Source organism: Macaca nemestrina, chromosome 6, assembly GCF_043159975.1.
Source record: "Macaca nemestrina isolate mMacNem1 chromosome 6, mMacNem.hap1, whole genome shotgun sequence".
Taxonomy (NCBI): domain Eukaryota; kingdom Metazoa; phylum Chordata; class Mammalia; order Primates; family Cercopithecidae; genus Macaca; species Macaca nemestrina.
This window is the reverse complement of record NC_092130.1, coordinates 146,304,363-146,324,716: the sequence shown is the minus strand read 5'-3', so window position 1 is coordinate 146,324,716 and position 20,354 is coordinate 146,304,363. Positions and strand designations below refer to the sequence as shown.

At 39.0% G+C, this 20,354-nt stretch overlaps 1 protein-coding gene across 15 annotated transcripts in view; it reads left to right on the top strand.

The window, feature by feature from the left end:
• Nucleotides 1–19,840, top strand: part of LOC105473053 (retinoic acid induced 14) — a 175,898-nt gene extending 156,058 nt beyond the window's left edge. For 13 of the 15 annotated variants that reach the window (XM_011726633.2, XM_011726634.3, XM_071099031.1 and 10 more), the window contains 9 exons: nucleotides 24–52; nucleotides 1,425–1,511; nucleotides 2,427–2,513; nucleotides 6,599–6,653; nucleotides 9,405–9,523; nucleotides 10,356–11,891; nucleotides 13,735–13,884; nucleotides 16,963–17,028; nucleotides 17,913–19,840. In XM_011726633.2, the coding sequence (XP_011724935.2) occupies nucleotides 24–52; nucleotides 1,425–1,511; nucleotides 2,427–2,513; nucleotides 6,599–6,653; nucleotides 9,405–9,523; nucleotides 10,356–11,891; nucleotides 13,735–13,884; nucleotides 16,963–17,028; nucleotides 17,913–17,990 (2,207 nt within the window). In that variant the 3' untranslated portion in view covers nucleotides 17,991–19,840. The remainder of the gene's footprint in view (nucleotides 1–23; nucleotides 53–1,424; nucleotides 1,512–2,426; nucleotides 2,514–6,598; nucleotides 6,654–9,404; nucleotides 9,524–10,355; nucleotides 11,892–13,734; nucleotides 13,885–16,962; nucleotides 17,029–17,912) is intronic. The other 2 variants (XM_011726643.2, XM_011726641.3) reach the window with 1 other exon arrangement.
• The last annotated feature ends 514 nt before the right edge of the window (nucleotides 19,841–20,354 follow it).

Genomic DNA, 20,354 nt, shown 5'->3' with positions numbered 1-20,354 from the left:
TTTTTTCACTTTTTCCTCTATAGATTTAAAGACCCCAACAAAACCAAAGCAGGTATTTATCTTTGGGGGCGGCTTTTATGTTTCATTTATGCTTGTGGGAATTTAAAAATGTTCAGATTTAACCACTTTGGTCCACTGGTAAAGTAATAAAGACTATATTGAAAATACTTAAGGACTGAACTATCTTTGAATAAATGAGTCATTGTTATAAAGTGGTAGAAGTTGCCAGGCACGGTGGCTCATGCCTGTAATCCCAGCACTTTGGGAGGCTGAGGCTGGCAGATCACCTGAGGTCGGGAGTTCGAGAACATCCTGACCAACATGGAGAAACCCTGTCTCTACAAAAAATACAAAATTAGCCGGGCATGGTGGCGCATGCCTGTAATCCCAGCTACTCAGGGGGCTGAGGCAGGAGAATCACTTGAACCCAGGAGGCGGAGGTTGCAGTGAGCTGAGATTGCACGATTGCACTCCAGCCTGGGCAACAAGAGTGAAACTCCATCTCAAAAAAAAAGAAAAAAAAGGTAAAGGTTTTCTTAATAATTTGCCTTATTTCAAAAGCATGTAACTTTAAACTTGCTACTTATATGTTCATCTTTTTCTGAAATGTACTAACTCATACTTCCTATTGGTGTGAAAATGTTTGATGTGGCTTAAACTCTGTGACTGAATAACACTGTTTTAAATACTTGTAATATCACATGAGCTATAGAGCTACAGCCAGAAAACGTTAGCTATTTAATGAAAATAAGAGAAGTTAGCTTTTTCTTTTTAATTAGGGTTTTTCTAGAATGTCATGTAGTGTTACACAAAGTAGAAATTGAGTATGCCCTGTTACTGTGTAGTTTTTTCTAAAAATATATTGTCACTATCTGTTTTTTTGACGAACAGTGTGTGTTTGGTTTTATGTGTTTATTTATTTACACATCTACATTCTTGAAGAAATCATAAACAGCAAAGACTCAATACTGAAATTTATGTGGTAACTGTATTACTTATCAGTAGCCTTCAAAAATGAAGTTATCTCTTCCCCTCATATTTAGTCTTTAAGAAAAGGAATGGAAGTAATGCAGACATGTGGGAAATACCATTGCTTTTCATTAATAGAGAAAGCTGGCTATGATTGTATTCTGGATTCTAAGTTGTAGTAGACCTGAACCTCTACTTTCCCAGTTCTCCACAACAACCTAATCTGGTTTTGTCTTATGTGTTTTTATTTTCTTGCTATTAAAGCATGGGCTGCTAGAAGAATACTTGCGCATGCATATTATTTATTTTTAGGTTGGTAGCAGATTTCAGATTTTGATAAAGTAAGAAATGCATGAACTTTTGAGGTTTTTCTCATGTGTTTGATAAAGCTACTTGCTCAGACTTTACTAACCAAACTAACCCACCTCCATTCTTTGGACTGTGATAACTTTCAGCATGACCAAGTCTCTAAAATAAGCTCAGAAAGAAGTGGAACTCCAAAAAAACGCAAAGCTCCACCACCTCCTATCAGTCCTACCCAGGTAAAAACAAAAGCAAACAAACAGTCAATAAACGCACCACAAGAAAGCCATAAATTTGTCATTTTGTTTAGACCAAAAAGGAATGTTTTAGAACTGACCTTTAAGTGCATATTTAACATGTTCCTTAGCAGTTTTAAATTACAAATTGTGGTAAGAAGGATTTTGATGATTAGTATGGAAATAATGTTGATTCTTATCTATTTAAAAAAAAAAAAAACAGAATCTAACAGGCTCTTTTTGAAAAGGCTCAAGGAAATTTCTCAAAATCTTATCACAGAAACTTTCCCTTAAGTTCAATTTATTTTTAGTTCCTTATATTAAAAGATCTAGTAAGGGGTGGGAGAATGAGTAGCCAGTGAGGCAATTGTTAAAATGAATTTCAGTTGGTTTCTTGAAACATTGCTAGAATGTATTTGCCTTTCTAATTGCATTTAAGGTTGGCTAATATTAAAAGTAGTTTTCATTTCTGAGCTTATAGTGACCTTTGCATAGAGGAGGAAGCTCAGTAATCTATGTAACGGCATGTAAAAACACATCGAGATTTGTTATTTTAAAATTCATAGGCCACAAAGAGAATAATCCATATTTAAATAGTAGAGAGGAATAGCTCATCTCGTATTTTTTAAATGTATGTTAGCGTACTTATTAATATTCTTAACCTGCAATGGAAGTTTTATAGATTTTTTAAAAAACTGATTCTAATATAGGAGCAAAGTTATATTCTATAAACTTTCAGAAAGTATTTGAAGTAGCTGAACTGCATTGAAAATATCCTACCCTTGAATTAATTGATGCCAAGGATACTTACTGTTAGATTTCATTGCATTGGCTAAACAGGTTGATCCTTCAGCACTGGAGAAGAGGAGTTTGAAGATATATTCTTTATTGATGATTTTCATTTTGTTTCTTTTTTAGTTGAGTGATGTCTCCTCCCCAAGATCAATAACTTCGACGCCACTTTCAGGAAAGGAATCAGTATTTTTTGCTGAACCACCCTTCAAGGTATTTCCTTTCTGTATTCAGTGTTGTTACTGTATTTTAAGATACCTGATAGGCTTGCTTTAAGTTATATAACACTGGGTAACACAGAATATACTTCTGAATCATTGGTTCACAACCTTTTCACCATGAAGTAGCCCTTGATTATTTTTTCTGGCATGGACCCCACAAAGCAAGAATGTGTACAGCTAGATTGTATCCATAATAATTTAAAATTTTTAAAAAATAATTGAGTGAATAAATTAAATGTACAAACCAATAATTGATTTTCTTCATTTAAAAAAAAAAGAGACGAGGGCTGGGTGCAGTGGCTCACACCTGTAATCCCAGCATTTTGGGAGATCAAGGTGGGCGGATCACCTAGAGGTCAGGAGTTCAAGACAAGCTTGGCCAACATGGCGAAACCCCATCTCTACTAAAAATACAAAAATTAGGCCAGGGCTGGTGGCTCATGCCTGTAATCCCAGCACTTTGGGAGGCCGAGGCAGGCGGATCACAAGGTCAAGAGATCGAGACCATCCTGGCCAACATGGTGAAACCCCATCTCTACTAAAGGTACAAAAATTAGCTGGGCATGGTGGTGCATGCCTGTAGTCCAAGGGAGAATCACTTGAACCCAGGAGGCAGAGATTGCAGTGAGCCGAGACTGCACCACTGCACTCTAGCCTGGCAACAGAGTGAGACTCTGTCTCAAAAAAAGATAAAGAAAAGAAAAAAATACAAAAATTAGTTGGGCTCGGTAGCAGGCACCTGTAGTCCCAGCTACTCAGGAGGCTGAGGCAGGAGAATTACTTGAACCCAGGAGGCAGAGGTTGCAGTGAGCCAGGATCAGGACACTGCACTCCAGCATGGGTGACAGAGCAAGTGTCTTGTGTGGGGGAGCAGGGACAGTTTATTTCTATGGAATCTAAAAAAGTTGAACCCATAGAAGCAGAGAGTAGAATAATTGGGGGAGTGGTGGGAGTTATTGGGGAGATGTTGGCTAGAGGATACAACATTTCATCCAGATAAAAGGAATAAGTTCAAGAGATCCATGGTACAACATGGTGACTATAGTTAACAACAACGCATTAGATTCTGCAAGTCACTTAGAGAGTGGATTTTAAACGTTTTCATCACAAAAAATGATCAGTGTATGAGATTAATTAGCTCCATGGCCATTTCACATTATGTACATATTTGCAGACATCATGATGTATGTGGTAAATATATACAACTTTTATTTGTCGACTAAAAAATAAATTAACTTTTTCAAAAATAAATAAGGTGTAGAAGTTACTAGCTTCTACCTGTTATTCTCCTCATTCTTTCCTGAATGCAGGATATTGAGGAAATGCCAAAAATTATATTTCAGGAACTTCTCTATTTATAACGAAATAGCCTAGATTGGATCCTGGGACAGAAAAAGGCCATTATTCGAAAAACTGTCACAATTTGAGTAAAGTTGTAACTTAGATGTTAATAATTTACCAATTGACAAATGTATAATGGCTACATATGTTGTAAACATCAGGATAAATAAGTGAAGGTTTCTATCTTGCAACTTTTTTGTAAATCTTAAATTGCTCCAAATAAAAAGTGCTTTAAAAGTTTTTTTAAAAAAGAGACAAAGATAAGAGCTTGCTAGATAACCAGTCTTCTTACCCAATTAAGTTTATATTAATTCCAGTCAAAGAGACAGAAACGTGTTATCCTCTGTTGTCTTACTGAGAATTGTATAGTTAATTTTTTTCCTGACTATAAAAGTAATATGTATTTATTTTACAAATGTTAGAAAATCTATTACATCTTATCCACTTGGATCTGTAGATTTGTGGTTGGAAAATATTTTAAGGAAGTAGGAGGATATTTCCATTTAATATCTGTTTATCTAACATACTGAGAAATTGTACTCAGGGGGAAATAAAATTTGTAATTGTTAACATGAAATTTCAATATTGTATATTTACTTACTTTTCCTTATTTGGAATTACTAAAGATGTTTTCTTTTAACTTGGATACACATTAATCTGAAAAAGATTCTATCAACCTATCATTTCGCTCACTTTAGACTTTACTAATAAACTCTTCAGATAAATTTCTATATAAGACAAGGCATCTATACTCTTATAGTTAGTACCATATCTTCTGATATGACTGTGCCTCAAAGAAGCAATGCAGTCCGAAGAATAATATCGCAAATTATGATTTTTCAGACGTAGAGTATAAAAGACTGTCATTTCTGAAAAAACAAACAAACAAACAGAAAAGATAAAAAGTGACATTTATTCCTATGTTAGCTTAGGGAGGAGAAAAAAGTGGTATCTAGGCCAGGCGCGGTGGCTCACAGCTCACGCCTGTAATCCGTGCACTTTGGGAGGCCGAAGTGGTTGGATCACGAGATCAAGAGATGGAGACCATCCTGGCTAACATGGTGAAACCCCATCTCTACTAAAAATACAAAACATTAGTTGGGTGTGGTGGCACACACCTGTAGTCCCAGCTACTCGGAAGGCTGAGGCAGGAGAATCACTTGAACCCGGGAGGCGGAGGTTGCAGTGAACCAACATCGTGCCACTGCACTCCAGCCTGGGCGACAGAGACTCCGTCTCAAAAAAAAAAATAAAATAAAATAAAGTGATATATATTTAAAATGGCTAAAGTTTAAAAAGACTAAAACTACCAAGTGAGGATGTGGCAGAACTAGAACTCCATTTTCTGCTGGTGAGAATCTAAAATGGAGTAACTATTAACAGTTTAGAAAGCTGGAAGTTTCATTAAAGTTAAATATAAACCTAATATATGATCCAGCCATCCACTCATAGATATTTACCAAAATAAATGAAATTACATGTTTACACACAATCTTGTATGCAAATGTTTGCAGCAGCTTTATTCACAACCTCCCCAAATTGGAAGCAATCCAAATGTCCATCAACAAGTGAATAAAGATAATGAAATATACCCGTATAATGAAATATTATCTGCCAATAAAGAGGAATGAACTGTAGTGCAAGTAACATCATAGTTGAATCGGAAAAGTCATCATGCTGAGAGAAGCCAGCCACCAAAAAATTCATACGGATGACATTCCATTTATAGGAATTCTAAGAAATGCAAAAAAAGAGAGTTGTGGTTGCCTAGGAATGACGTGGGCAAGGAGGGGTTGTAATGAGGCAAGAAGAAACTTCTAGGCATAATGAAGAGATTCTCTATCTTGACTACAGTCTTGGTTCCATAGGTATACATCTGTCAAAACCTCCTCAACTTGTAAACTTTAGCTGGATGCAGTTTATTATACCTTATATAGTGGAGAATATAAAAACAAGTAAATTTGTTATAAAAGTGAAAGGACTGCTTTTTGTAAAGCTCAGCGCTTACTAAAAATAATCCACTTTATTGTTTAGCATTTGGGCTTTTACAAAGGTATCTTGGCTGAAAAAGTATCTTATCATTGACTGGCTCATTTGGATGCCACATGGTAATTTTTAGCAAGTCACTGTAATGTTTTGAAATGAGAGTATGGCTTTGAAGTTCCAAGAATTTTTACAGTATGTTAACAGATATTCAGGGACAAAGGATTAGAGAAAATCTTTAGGGAATCTATTGCCGATCTAAGACTAGATGATATTTTTGCCATTTCCCTTAGAAAGATTAATAATTAATAGCAGATAACTTATGAAATGATCAAGCTAAAAAATCTGCTTTAAAATATTTCAATCAATGTATAATGCAGACATATAGAATTTCTCTTTGACTTCACTATGAAAGCAGTATTTGCATCTCAGTTTTTAGTATATAACTCAGTAAATTAGCAATTACATAAAATTATTGTAATCTTAAATATATTTGCATTGTCCTCACTAAATGAAACTTCTGATATACCCTCTGGAACTTCTAATGTTTTAGAAATTAAACTTAGTGGATAATTGTCACTTTTACTCATGTATAGCTTAAAATATCTTCTTTCTTTGAGATTTTCTAGCTGATTTTCTAGTAGGATAATGCCAGATCTGCTCTGCATAAGCTCAAGGAGGAAAGTCTGCTTGATTCTTTTGTGCAATGTTACATTCAGAAATGTTCTCTAAGTCATTTTTGTGTTTCAATAGGCTGAGATCAGTTCTATACGAGAAAACAAAGACAGACTAAGTGACAGTACTACAGGTAAGATGAGGAAGCATCTGTTTTTTTTTCCTTCAACCCACCTGTTTCATGTCCATGTAAAGATAGCAAAGGCCAAGCGGGGGTACTGTGTAAAAAGGTCACGAGCCAGCATGTCCACGCAGAGCTGCCAGTAATGCACAGGCTGATGCGCTCTGTACTTCGGGGTGCCTTCACCTGCATTTTAAAGAGTCTCTGAATTTGAATTTTGAAAAATACATCTTTACTTTCATTTGTCCCAAACTATATGTTAGCAGTTCCTTCAACTATGAGTACAGGCAAGAAGCCCCAGATTTTGTCACCAAGAGAATTCCTGTCACCTTAGTGTTACTGCAGATATCTTGAAATGCTTATAATATTGCTGCTAAAAATTACGGCAGTTATTAGACCTGCTGCCAGATCTTGTTATTGTTACCAAATAAGCTCTTAAGTTACTGTAGCCTGTATATTTTATCTTACGCATTTAAAAACATTATTTTCAGATGAGGTCCATAGGCTTCTGCTGTCTGCTAACCACACTCTTTGCAGCTGAGCAGCACATTATTTCATGAAGGGAGAACCCACCATGCCACCTCCATGACTGTCCCCATCTAACTTTTCTACTGTGGATTTTAAGTAGACACACGCAAAGACAACAATGTTCATGAAATCATATTGCCTTTATGTAATACAGTATCTTTAGAATCCACTTAAAATGTAGAAAAAATTATTTCAAAGGTCCATTTTTGCTCTAGCATTCAGTGTCTTAATCTGTTGTATATTTCATAGGTGTTTGGAGCCTTTAATTTGTAGAACATAGAAATATTTTTTATGTGTGTATATATGTATATGTTTATTTATTTTAGAGATGGGGTCTTACTGTATTGCCCAGGCTGGTCTCAAGCTCCTGAGCTCAAGTGATCCTCCCACCTTGGCCTCCCATAGTGCTGGGATTATAGGCATGAGCCACCACACATGGCCCTAGAAACATTAAACTTTCTAATTCCTGGCAGAGATCAGTGTTGATATAACTAAACAAATGTTACATTGGGTACTTCAAAAAACATTCACTGTATCTTAGAAATAGCTTTTATTTCTTAGAATTGCATTTATGCTCCCAATTCCCTAGTTCATTTCACACTCACCAGACTTCATGTCAAGAAAACTCAGAAAGCTGGGATTTGGGCATCAGACTTATGATGAGAAGCAAGGATTTCTATGAAGAAAAGTCATTTTGCATCCTTCCAAGTTAAGATTAAAGTTTTCATCTTTGCATTACATGACTGTGAGAAAATAAAAAGCAGATCAGTGCTTTTCAAAGTGTGGGTAAAGTATGTACTAGCTATAATAATTAGGGAGTTTGAGCAGGGCATGGTGGCCCACACCTGTAATCCCAGCACTTTGGGAGGCCGAGGTGGGCAGATCACCTGAAGTCAGGAGTTCGAGACCAGCCTGGCCAACATGGCAAAACCCCGTCTCTATTAAAAATACAAAAATTAGCTATTACATAAAATTATTGAGATTTTATGTAGTAGTTAATTATTGAGCATACCTGTAGTCCCAGCTACTTGGGAGGCTGATGCAGGAGAATCGCTTGAATCTGGGAGGCAGAGGTTGCAGTGAGCCGAGATCGTGCCACCGCTCTCCAGCTTAGGTGACAGAGCAAGATTCCACCTCAAGAAGTAATAATATTAAGTTTGGACAAGAAATTCACACAGTTACTTCACTAAGCACATTGTTTTGTCCAGCTGACATATTTTTTGTAGGACTTTCTAGATGAAGGAAGCAGTACATTGCATTGCCTTCTGGAGGAAGTTTGCCGTCTCAGTGAGCACCTTGAATAGCACTCCTTAAGTTGTAATTTCAGCATGATAATCAGTAGGATGTCAGAAAGTTGTGGTTACCAACAGGGATTAATGTGGGATTCAGAGAAGACAGTTTCATGCTAGAGTGGTCATTGAATGCTTCAAGTACTGGGCAAAGTTTGACATGATGCCTAAGAATTCTGTAGGCAGAGAGATTCTGCAGGGCGATCCTATGGATAAAGAATGAAAGAATCAGCCATGTGTTGAGAATGTAGAGTGTGTGATGGGAACCATGAATCTCAGGAAAACCGGAATCTAGAAAAGTAGCAGCGTCATGAACCTGAAGAAGTAGACTGGGGCCAAATCATAGCGGTCTGAACCCAGATAAAGGAATCTGAAAATTATTTTTGGAGGGAAAATAATGAAAGCACTTGACCCAAAGGAATGACCCAATCAAGGTATGTTTTAGGAAGACTGGTCTGACGTTGCTGTGCAGGGTACAGTTTCACTGGGAAGAGGAGAGGGGCAGAGATTTGTTGGGAAGCTGTTTGCAGGGTTTCCAAGTAAAGTGATAAAGTCTGAATTATGGTAATGGTGGTAGGGGCAAAGAAATAAACCAGATTCCAGAGACATTTCTAAAACAATTCCCAGAATTGAGACTTATAAGGCACAGGGAAGAACCAAAAACAATTAGATATGACACTTAAGCAAATGAATAGGAAATATATGACCCAATTCATCAATTTTCAGAATTGCCTTGTATACACATGTGTCCAGTATTGTGCTAGCAATCCACAGTAAGGAAACCCAGTACATGAAAATTTTAGTTCATCCATCCAGTTGCTAGGGCGTTTTATAGTTAGGACCAGGAAGAAGAACTGGCTTAGGCTAGCAAGTGAATTTGTCTCAGGTTAGAGAAATAAGAGTTTAATTGTTTTATGTTATTTTAAATGGCTTTCTCTTTCCCAAGGTGCTGATAGCTTATTGGATATAAGTTCTGAAGCTGACCAACAAGATCTTCTTGCCCTATTGCAAGCAAAAGTTGCTTCCCTTACCTTACACAATAAGGAGTTACAAGATAAATTACAGGTATATAAATAGATTGCTGTCATGGACTGTTCTGTAGAGTCAAGCTCTTGGTCTTTTCAGTAGTCAGACGTATTTTGTTTTAAATGTGTACATTAGTTTCTTTTTAAATATTAGCTTTAAGTATCTTATAGTTTCAGATTATTTGTTTCATGAGAGTGTTATTCATTAACTCTTTCTGTAAATTATTCAACTGGTAAATTATATATGATTATACACATAGTATGATCAGTATTAAAAATTCTATATGTTTAATTATATAAATAAAACATAAAAATTTATAGAAAAATTCTATATAAAATATACTATATACATAGAATGAGACGTATAATTTTATATATAAAATTTTATATTTTGATTTTATCTATACATTAAAATTTTATGTTTTAAATTATATGTGTGTATGTGTACACATATATATAATATTATCCATTCATTTAGTAAAGTTGATCACTTAACAGGTTTAAGAGCTTGATAAGAAATGGCTGTACCAAAAAATAATAAGAAGAAATAGCTATACTATATATCCATTACCCCTCTTGACAAGCAGAATGATAAAAGAAATGAAGGAAAATTTTGAATCGGAGGCTTTGTAGAGTAAACAATTTTATTGTTTTCAAAGTGACACAAATCATCTGTCCCAATAGAACCCAAAGCAAGCTTTGTGTCATTAGTCCCACTCATGTCCCAGACCATCTTTTTTCATGGCATGAGAATACACAAAGTGATCATGCTATTCTCCCATACCAAAGTTGCAGATTTACTCCTCTCATTCTAGTTGCTGGCTTAGCTAACCACCCCTTTGGTATTATTTAATTCTTGCTTTTTTTCCTAGGCCAAATCACCCAAGGAGGCAGAAGCAGACCTAAGCTTTGACTCATATCATTCCACCCAAACTGACTTGGGCCCATCCCTGGGGAAACCTGGTGAAACCTCTCCCCCAGACTCCAAATCATCTCCACCTGTCTTAATACATGCTTTAGGTAAATCCACGACTGACAGTGACGTCAGAATTCAGCAACTGCAAGAGATTTTGCAAGATTTACAGAAGAGATTAGAGAGCTCTGAGGCAGAGAGAAAACAGCTACAGGTTGAACTCCAGTCCCGAAGGGCAGAACTGGTATGCTTAAACAACACTGAGATTTCTGAGAACAGCTCTGACCTCAGCCAGAAACTTAAAGAAACTCAGAGCAAATATGAGGAGGCTATGAAAGAAGTCCTTAGTGTGCAGAAGCAGATGAAACTGGGTCTTGTCTCGCCTGAGAGCATGGATAATTATTCACATCTCCACGAGCTGAGGGTCACGGAAGAGGAAATAAATGTGCTCAAGCAGGATCTGCAGAATGCATTAGAAGAAAGTGAAAGAAATAAAGAGAAAGTAAGAGAGTTAGAGGAAAAGCTGGTAGAGAGGGAGAAAGGTACAGTGATTAAGCCACCTGTGGAAGAGTACGAGGAAATGAAAAGTTCATATTGCTCTGTGATTGAGAACATGAATAAGGAGAAAGCATTTTTGTTTGAGAAATACCAAGAGGCCCAAGAAGAAATCATGAAATTAAAAGATACACTAAAAAGTCAGATGACACAGGAAGCCAGTGATGAAGCTGAGGACATGAAAGAAGCCATGAATAGGATGATAGATGAACTCAACAAACAGGTGAGCGAGCTGTCACAGCTGTACAAAGAAGCCCAGGCTGAACTGGAGGATTACAGGAAGAGGAAATCTCTAGAGGATATCACAGCTGAATATATCCATAAAGCAGAGCATGAGAAACTGATGCAATTGACAAACGTGTCCAGGGCTAAAGCAGAAGATGCACTGTCCGAAATGAAGTCTCAGTATTCAAAAGTGTTGAACGAGTTGACCCAGCTCAAACAACTGGTCGATGCACAGAAAGAGAACTCTGTCTCTATCACAGAACATTTGCAAGTGATAACCACGCTGCGGACTGCAGCAAAAGAGATGGAAGAAAAAATAAGCAATCTTAAGGAACACCTTGCAAGCAAGGACGTGGAAGTAGCAAAGCTGGAGAAACAACTCTTAGAAGAGAAAGCTGCTATGACTGATGCAATGGTACCCCGGTCTTCCTATGAAAAGCTCCAGGCATCCTTAGAGAGTGAAGTGAGTGTGTTGGCATCGAAATTAAAGGAATCAGTGAAAGAGAAAGAGAAGGTCCATTCAGAGGTTGCCCAGATTAGAAGTGAGGTCTCACAGGTGAAAAGAGAAAAGGAAAATATTCAGACTCTCTTGAAATCCAAAGAGCAAGAAGTAAATGAACTTCTGCAAAAATTCCAGCAAGCTCAGGAAGAACTTGCAGAAATGAAAAGATATTCTGAGAGCTCTTCAAAACTGGAGGAAGATAAGGATAAAAAGGTTGGTGAAACTGCATTGCTGTTGGGTTTCTAGCAATAAGTCTTAGTCTCTTTGGCTTTTACTATATTAAATACTTCTAGTGTTGGCACTAAACTGGAGTGAATGCTCAGAGACTCTGCACATGAACTTTATCTGTCCCCAAAGCCACATTAAGAATAGTTTGTTGGATCGGCCAGATGTGGTGGCTCACGCCTGTAATCCCAACACTTTGGGAGGCTGAGGTGGGCAGATCACTTGAGGTCAGGAGTTTGAGACCATCCTGGCCAACATGGTGAAACCACATCTCTACTAAAAATACAAAAGTTAGCTGGGTGTGGTGGTACATGCCTGTAATCCCAGCTACTAGGGAGGCTGAGGCAGGAGAATTACTTGAACCTCAGGAGGTGGAGGTTGCAGTGAGCCAAGATCAGGCCACTGCACTCCAGCCTGGGCAACAGAGTAAGACTTCATCTCAAAAAAAAAAAAAAAAAAAAAAAAAAAAAAGAATAGTTTGTTGGGTATTTATATTTTAAAAACACATCTGCTGGGCATAGTGGCTCACTCCTCTAATTCCAGCAGTTTGGGAGGCCATAATGGGAGGATGGCTTGAGACCAGCCTCAGCAACATAGTGAGACCCCATCTGTACAAAAAATTTAAAAATTAGCCAGGCATGGTGGTGCGAGCATGTAGTCCCAGCCACTTAAGAGGCTAAGGCAGGAAAATCATTAGAGCGCTAGAAGTCAAGGTTGTCATGAGCCATATCAACGCCACTGCACTCTAACCTGGGCAACAGAGTAAGACCCTGCCTCAAAAAATAATAAATAAGCAAACATCAATCTTTGGCCACTTCTCCTTATACTAAAGCATTTTCACATATGTGATGCATATTTGTCCTTCAAAAATCATTTTACAGAAGCTTTGGCAGTGTTGGGGATCAGAAGTGAACTTGCAAACTGAAAAGTATTTGTGATCCACCTCAAACTTCAAGTTCTTTTTTTGGATTCAGAACAGATTCCTCCATAATGTGAAACTAAAATACTCCTAGACTTAATCCTGCTTCCCTAAGGTCCATCAGCTTCCCCTCAAGTCAGCGTAAAAGCTACCCTCGCTGGCCCCTCCTTTGACAGGTATATAGGAGAGGAAGAGGAATGTGGCGACCCAGCAGTTTAAGATGGCACTGGACACAGGAGATGGTGCTGGTCATGCTGCTGGAGGAAGGAGGGAAGCAAAGGGAAAGTTCGGGGGGATAGTTCCACACCTCAATCAGCTCTGCATCTCTAGTCCCCTGTCTCAGAGGTTCCGAATGGCATTCATTAGAGACTACTTATCTTTATTCTTTTGTAATGAGTGTTTCAAAAGAGCTTTACCAGCCAGGGAAACAGGGATTAGCGAGTGGTGGGGTACGGTGGGGAGTTACTTGTGTTTACTTTAAAGAAAGATGTCCAGAGATAGCAGGCTTCCTAGGCCTTATTCCTGATCGCCCATGTCAGCAGTATTGGATGAAATATAGCTGTCTCCAAATAAAGCCTAAAATCCTAATTCTGATTTTTTTTTCAATCATACCCCTTTTAAAATAGGAAACCAACATCACAGCTTTTGTTACCACCATCACCAAAACATAATATGTAATTCAAGGGCCTTTATCTGAACCTAATGGATGCGGTGGGCTTTGTTAGTTTGCCTGATTTTGTTATCTGTTTCATTTTATGAGTTTTTTTATTTAAATGTATTAAAAGGGAATTGTTCCAAAGTCTTAAGTCCCAGAGACCAAAAGAGATGACTATGTTTGAGGCTTAGAAATATATGAAATTTTGCTTTGCAGACATGTTACTGCCTGTTAATACCATTTTCCTTTGTTCCTAGATAAACGAGATGTCAAAGGAAGTCACCAAATTGAAGGAGGCCCTGAACAGCCTCTCCCAGCTCTCCTACTCAACAAGCTCATCCAAAAGGCAGAGTCAGCAGCTGGAGGCACTGCAGCAGCAAGTCAAACAGCTCCAGAACCAGCTGGCGGTGAGCGGGCTTGCTTCTGCTGCCTGGTTTGGGGTGGAGGGCCTGGCAGATTCCGTACCATCTCAGCTGCTAGGGCAAGTGGGCATGAACAAAAAGATTCCCAGCCCAAAGGAATGTACTTCAATGAGCAGTTGACTGATTTCTTCAGTGAGGGCGAAAGAGGAAGCCACTGGTGGAATTCTCAGTCGTTATCAGCAATGCAATGGATCAGATATTCACTGCGAAGGAAAGAACCGACAGGACAGTGGGAGGAGACTACGTGCTCACTCATACCCTAACTTTTTGCCCCTTCTCCTTTTTCTGCAACATTCCCCATCTCTGGCAGTGGCAAGAGCTTTTTCTTGTTAGGGGCCAGGATCTCTAGTAGTTGCATCTCTATATATCTGAAGCTGCTTCTTGGCCCCTCTCCTTATTTCACCCAGGAAAGCCCTTCCTTATCTAAATTGGTTTCCTGGGTCCACTGTAACAAATCACCACAAATTTGTTTAAAACAACATGAGTGAATTATTTTATAGTTGCATTGAACAGAAGTCCAAAATCGCTTTCACTGGACTAACTTCAAGTTGTTGGCAGGGCTGGTTCCTCGCCTTTTCCAGTTACCAGAGGCCGCCTGCATTCCGTGGCTCATGGCCCCTTCCTCCATCTTCGAGGCACATCACTCCAGCATCTGCTCAGTCTTCCCATCTCCTCCTTCAGCCTTTGATTTTCTTGCCTCCCTCTTATAAGGACCCTTGTGATTACACCTAAAGCCCACCTAGATAATCCACGATAATCTCCCTCTCCATTTCAAAACCCTTAATTTCATCTGCAAGATGCCTTTTGCCATATAAAGTAACATTCACAGGTTCTGGGAATTAGGATGTGGACATCTTTCGAGAGCCATTATTTAGCTTACCACAGTATCTGTTAAGGTTTGAGTTGGCATGGGTACATTACGTTTTCTACCTAAAAACCAGAGTTAGTCTGTCCTGGACTGTCTCTAGCTTCCATATACAAACAGAACATGGATTTGATGATTTCTTCAGAATAGACCTAAATGTAGTGAGGTCAGGTTTCTGATAAAATGGCATTACAGACTTTTAGGTAAAGTGCTATTGGTTTATACAGTAATTCTTATAATTATGCAACATATGTTTGAGCTCTTACTATACATCAGTATTATACATGGTGCTGATGATATAAAATGAATAAGACTCAGTCCCTGCCCTCATGGAGTTTATACTCTATATAAAGTTATCAACAAAGAGATGCCCAGCATACCATGGGCATACAAAGGAAATGTGTCTACCCAATCTTGCTGAGTCATGAAAAGCTTCCTACAGGAGTTATACTTGTGCTGAGTCTTGAAGGCCTGAATAAGAATATGTTGTTACTCAGCAAGGACTGACACGTGGACTAGCTGGCTTTTGGGAACCTTGGTGAGAACCATTCCAGTGGAATGGGGAGGAGGGTAGAATCTGGACTGCAGTAGACTGGCTGCTAGAAAAGTGAGTAAGTAGATAGGTATCTGGTGGGGCTAAGCAGTCGCAGCAGGGGTTGGGGGAAGCCTGAAGCAAGTTTGCTGGAAAGATGGGAAGTGGTGATTAGGGTGAGGGATGCTTTCAGTTGAGATTTCAGAGGTGGTAATGACAGACGCAGGGCTACGGCCATGAGAGGAGTTGCTGAACCGAAGAGGAGCACGTTATTAAAGCTGAAGTTGAGGAACTGAGAGGTTCAGGTGTTAGATGGATTATTCGCACAGATATCGAAGCCAAGCAAATGATGACAGAAGCAGGGATAGAAAGGAAGACAGATCTAAAGATAAAATCATAAATAATTGAGTAGGGATTGCTGAAAGGTGGGGAGGGAACAACACAGAGAAGTGCCAAATGTGCCTTCTTATGGTGTGAACTTAAAGGACGGGTTTTAAAGTGTCCCTTAATAACAGGAAAGATACCTCATATTCTGACACTGATGGAGGGAAGGAAGAATGGGTATTATGGACTTTTGTACATTTTTGAAGTAATCCATATATGATGGTCTCAATTTTCATGATGTTCATCATGTTCTGAGAGGACAGGCTCTTAGAACAAGAGTTTCAGAGATAAAGACCCCTGAAACAGCCACTGAGAGGAACTGGAATAATAGCTCAACAAGGAGAAATAGAAGCATCAGCGGCTGTATTGAGGAACCACTGGAGACTGGGGCCACCAGCCTCTTTGCCTCCTTGGTACACTGAGAGCTAAGTAATTGAGCTCCCCAAGGATTATATAACACTGGCCATATAGTGGGTAATCAATAATTCCCTTAAAAATAATAGACTTTACAATTAAATTGGTACATATTTGGTCATTGTAGAAAAGTTGAAAAATACAGAAAAGTCTTTAACAAGTTCCTATAAAAATTTTCCATAATTCAATAACTCTGAGATAATCACTTTTTACATTTGATGTATTTCCTTGCAATATTTACATTTAATGTAGCTGTATTTGCATAAGTATGTGTACATATATATACACACGTATACACACATATATATAGACACACACACACATATATATATTTTATTTTTTTGAGACAGAGTTTTGTTCTGTCACCCATGCTGGAGTGCAGTGGCGCGACCTCGGCTCACTGCAACCTCTGCCTCCCAGGTTCAAGCGATTCTCCTGCTTCAGCATCCTGAGTAGCTGGGATTACAGGTACCGACTACTACGCCTGGCTAATTTTTGTATTTTTAGTAGAGACGGGGTTTCACCATGTTGGTCAGGCTGGTCTCGAACTCCTGACCTCAAGTGATCCGCCTACCTCAGCCTCTCAAAGTGCATATATTTTTAAAACCAAACGGGATTATAATAATTCCTTTTTATACAGTTTTTTCTAGAGTTGACATACCAAGACTCTTTTCCCTAAGATTATTGACAAGTATTCAGAAATACACAAGCCAGTAAGGCCACAACAATTTTAGAAACTTCCAATGCTAGCATAAAGTGGAGGGGACCACTTGGGGGAGCATTTGACTGCAGCTTTCTCATAGTTTTTTGTTTTTGTTCTTTAAAGATCTCCTAAGCTTATTAACAATGTGAAATATTCCCTTTCTAGGAATGCAAGAAACAACACCAGGAGGTCATATCAGTTTACAGAATGCATCTTCTATATGCTGTGCAGGTATGGTTATGCCCCTTGAAGTCTCTGGACATCCTAAAGAAATATGGCAGCAGATGTTGACAGAACTCCCACATTTCACTAGTGGAATGAACAAGAATTAGAGGAGAATCCTTTCCACTGGAAAGCCCGAATATGCCTTTTGCATTGCTTTGGGTTCCGTGTCAGGAGCCTCGTGCCCTGTTTACCAGGAACAGCCCCATCTTTCAAGGCAGGGCCTCACTCTTTCACACAGGCTGGAGTGTAATGGCATCATCTTGCCTCACTGCAGCCTCAACCCACGGGCTCAAGTGATCCTCCCACCTTAGCCTCCAAAGTAGGTGGGATTACAGGCACCTACCACCGTACCTGGCTAATTTTTATATTTTTTGTAGAGGTGGGGCTTTGCCATGTTGCCCAGGCTGGTCTCAAACTCCTGAGCTCAAGCAATCCACCCACCTCGGCCTCCCAAAGTGCTGAGATTACAGGCGTGAGCCACCACGCCCTGCCGTCCCATCATTTATTGAGGAATGAGGGACAATGTGGTCCTCCATTGGGAGGACCGGGGCTTTATTTTCCAGCAATGCTGATCTCCTCAGAGTTACCTTGGCTCTATGATGCTTGGTGTTCTGGCTGCTGGACTCACATTTGCAACTGAGACCCCAGATAGCTTTTGCTGAGGGTTTTGGTAGACACTGCCACCTCATCTTCCAGCTGGATGAAGGCAGGACGCTTTCTTTGACTCAGTTCCTCATAGAAATTTGGGAAATGATAGGGCTGACATTCCTGTGAAAGATGGGGGAAAATACCCCAGATCTTCACTGCAGTCAGCCATCTCATTCCCCAGAGAAGAAAGTCCCATGGCTTAATTTAGGTTCTAATGAGTATCTTGTGTTTGAATATCCTAGGGCCAGATGGATGAAGATGTCCAGAAAGTACTGAAGCAAATCCTTACCATGTGTAAAAACCAGTCTCAAAAGAAGTAAAGTGGATTCCTTGGCAGGACACTGCCCCCCTTGTCATCCGTCTTTGTGTTAGATCCAGAGTTGTTGGCAGCCGCTGCCATTGTTCTCATGTGTGGTATGCACTGTGGCCTAGCGTAGCTTCTTCCCTTTCCAAAGGCTTCTGAGGACTCATCCCAGGAGAAGACTGCCTGCCTCAGAACTACTTAGAGACTTCAAACCAGCAGAGGTGAAAGTTCCCGTCATCCCTTCAGATTCCAGAGCTGGGATCAGCCACGCCCAGAGGTCTGGTCCTGATGCTGGCAGGGGGGCCCCCTCCTCCATACCTGACCGGCTGAGTGGCTTCATCACCACCGAGTGATGTACTGAGGCCTCCTGCAGTGAATATGCTCCTTCCATTGCTGTACTTGGGCAGTGCCATTCAGCACATGAGAGCTCTTTTTGCCTTTGGCTTTCAATTCCAAAACATGATTTAATTTCTAACTAAATTAGTATGGCACTAGTTATGAAGTGTCTGCTTAAAACCCTTTATCATGGTATCGTGTGGATTTAAAAACTCTAATTCCATGTTTTCTTCCCATCTGCCTTATATATCTCATCACCGTGCTTATCAATATTCAGTTTGATGAGCGCTATTAACTAAAATATGAAACTTAAAAACAAAAGCAAGTTGTCCTTAAAAGTTCTTTTTTTAAAGTAAATTGTTGACATATTGCAAATTTTCTATGCAAACTTGCCTCCTGCTGTTATCCGTGAAGCTCAGGAAATCCAAACATTTGTGTTTCAACAAGGGACAGTAAACTGTGTGTTTACAGCCAAAAGAAATGCCTCATAGTTCTTAACCTCAATTTTTGTAAAAGTATTTTTTTCTCTGTAATATTTTTATTGGCTCATAAAGATGTTTTCATATCTAAACCCCTAAATAAGTGAAATTACAGATTATATGAACAAAATACTTTTTAGGTAGCCATGCTTGAGACTTTTTTAAAAATGTAACTTTTTCCTTAAAGTTTTCAGCTATAGCAAAAGGTAGTTATGTATGCCAGACCTTCTATGAGCTGCCACCAACACCCCAGAACTTTCAGCCACGGTGTCTTCAGAACTGTAACGCATTTCTGAATCTAGCAAATCCTCTTTTTACCCGTTGAATGTTTTTGAATGCCCTGACTCTACCAGCGCCCATAAATGATCTCTGGAAGGACTGTTAGTAACAATCTGTTTTTCAACTTTGAAGCTAAAAACCCTGATATGGTAATATTATGGTGCATAGCAGAGGTCTCGGGAAAAAATATTTCTGTTCACTTTACTTTCAGGTTAAAAATGTTTCTAACATGCTTGCAGCTTCCTTTATGGCATTAGTCTTGTTGAGGGAGAGAGACAGAATCCAGGACTTTCCAAAGTATTTAACCGAAAGCAGGGCCTGCTCTGACAGGGCCCACGTCCTACAGGGCTGCCTGGGCTCAGTGGGTGCTTGGCTGTGCTGGATAATATGTTGATCTGTATTGGATGAGGACCAATGACAGCAAAGCAAAAATGGCTTTAAAGCTTGGTGTTACTTTTCTTAAGTTGTTTAATTATAGTTAAGCAATTTCAAAAATGCTCCAAAGAAATGTGAAAGGACCTTTTGTCACAGCACTTCAGAAAATACAAAACAGCCCCTTCTGCCCCCGCACAGAAATGCTGCAGAGTATATAAAACTTGAGACATTTTTGTAGGATGCCTGACGAGGTGTAGCCTTTTATCTTGTTTCCGGATGCGTATTTATTACGAGTACTCTGGTTAAATATTGAAAAGTTATATGCTGTAGTTTAGTATTTTGTCTTTGTAATTTACAGAAGTTATTGGAGAAAATAATAAACTTGTTTCATTTTGCATTTCTGGTGTTGATTTTTGGTGTATTCAGAAGCATCTCTGTGTGGCTTCTGAAGATCAGTTCAACAGCATTTCAGTGTGATGGGTTTTCTAGCCTGTGCTATGCTCAGCTGGTGTGAGTTATCCGCACTGTTCCACACAAAGTCTCACATCATTTCCTTTTCCCAGCTCTTGGATTCACCCTGAGCTCTGCCCCGAGTATCAGCCACTTTGGGGCAGTTGAATCACAGTCGTTTAATCCACAATTCCTCTCATTTAATCTGCAGTCTTTTTAACTGTTTGGAAGCCTCCACTGGATTGTTTTCCCTCTTCCTTCTTGCTTTTTTTGAAAAAGTAAAACATACACATAGTAAAAAAAAAAAAATCCAAATATATTTTCCTGCCCCATTACAAAGATAATTCAATTCATTCCTGACAAAACTCTTGTCAGGTGAATTCTGGCAAGGTTAAAATCATAATTAAAATCGTTACAGGTTAAAATCATAATTAAAATGACATGAAATAGGTACAATTACT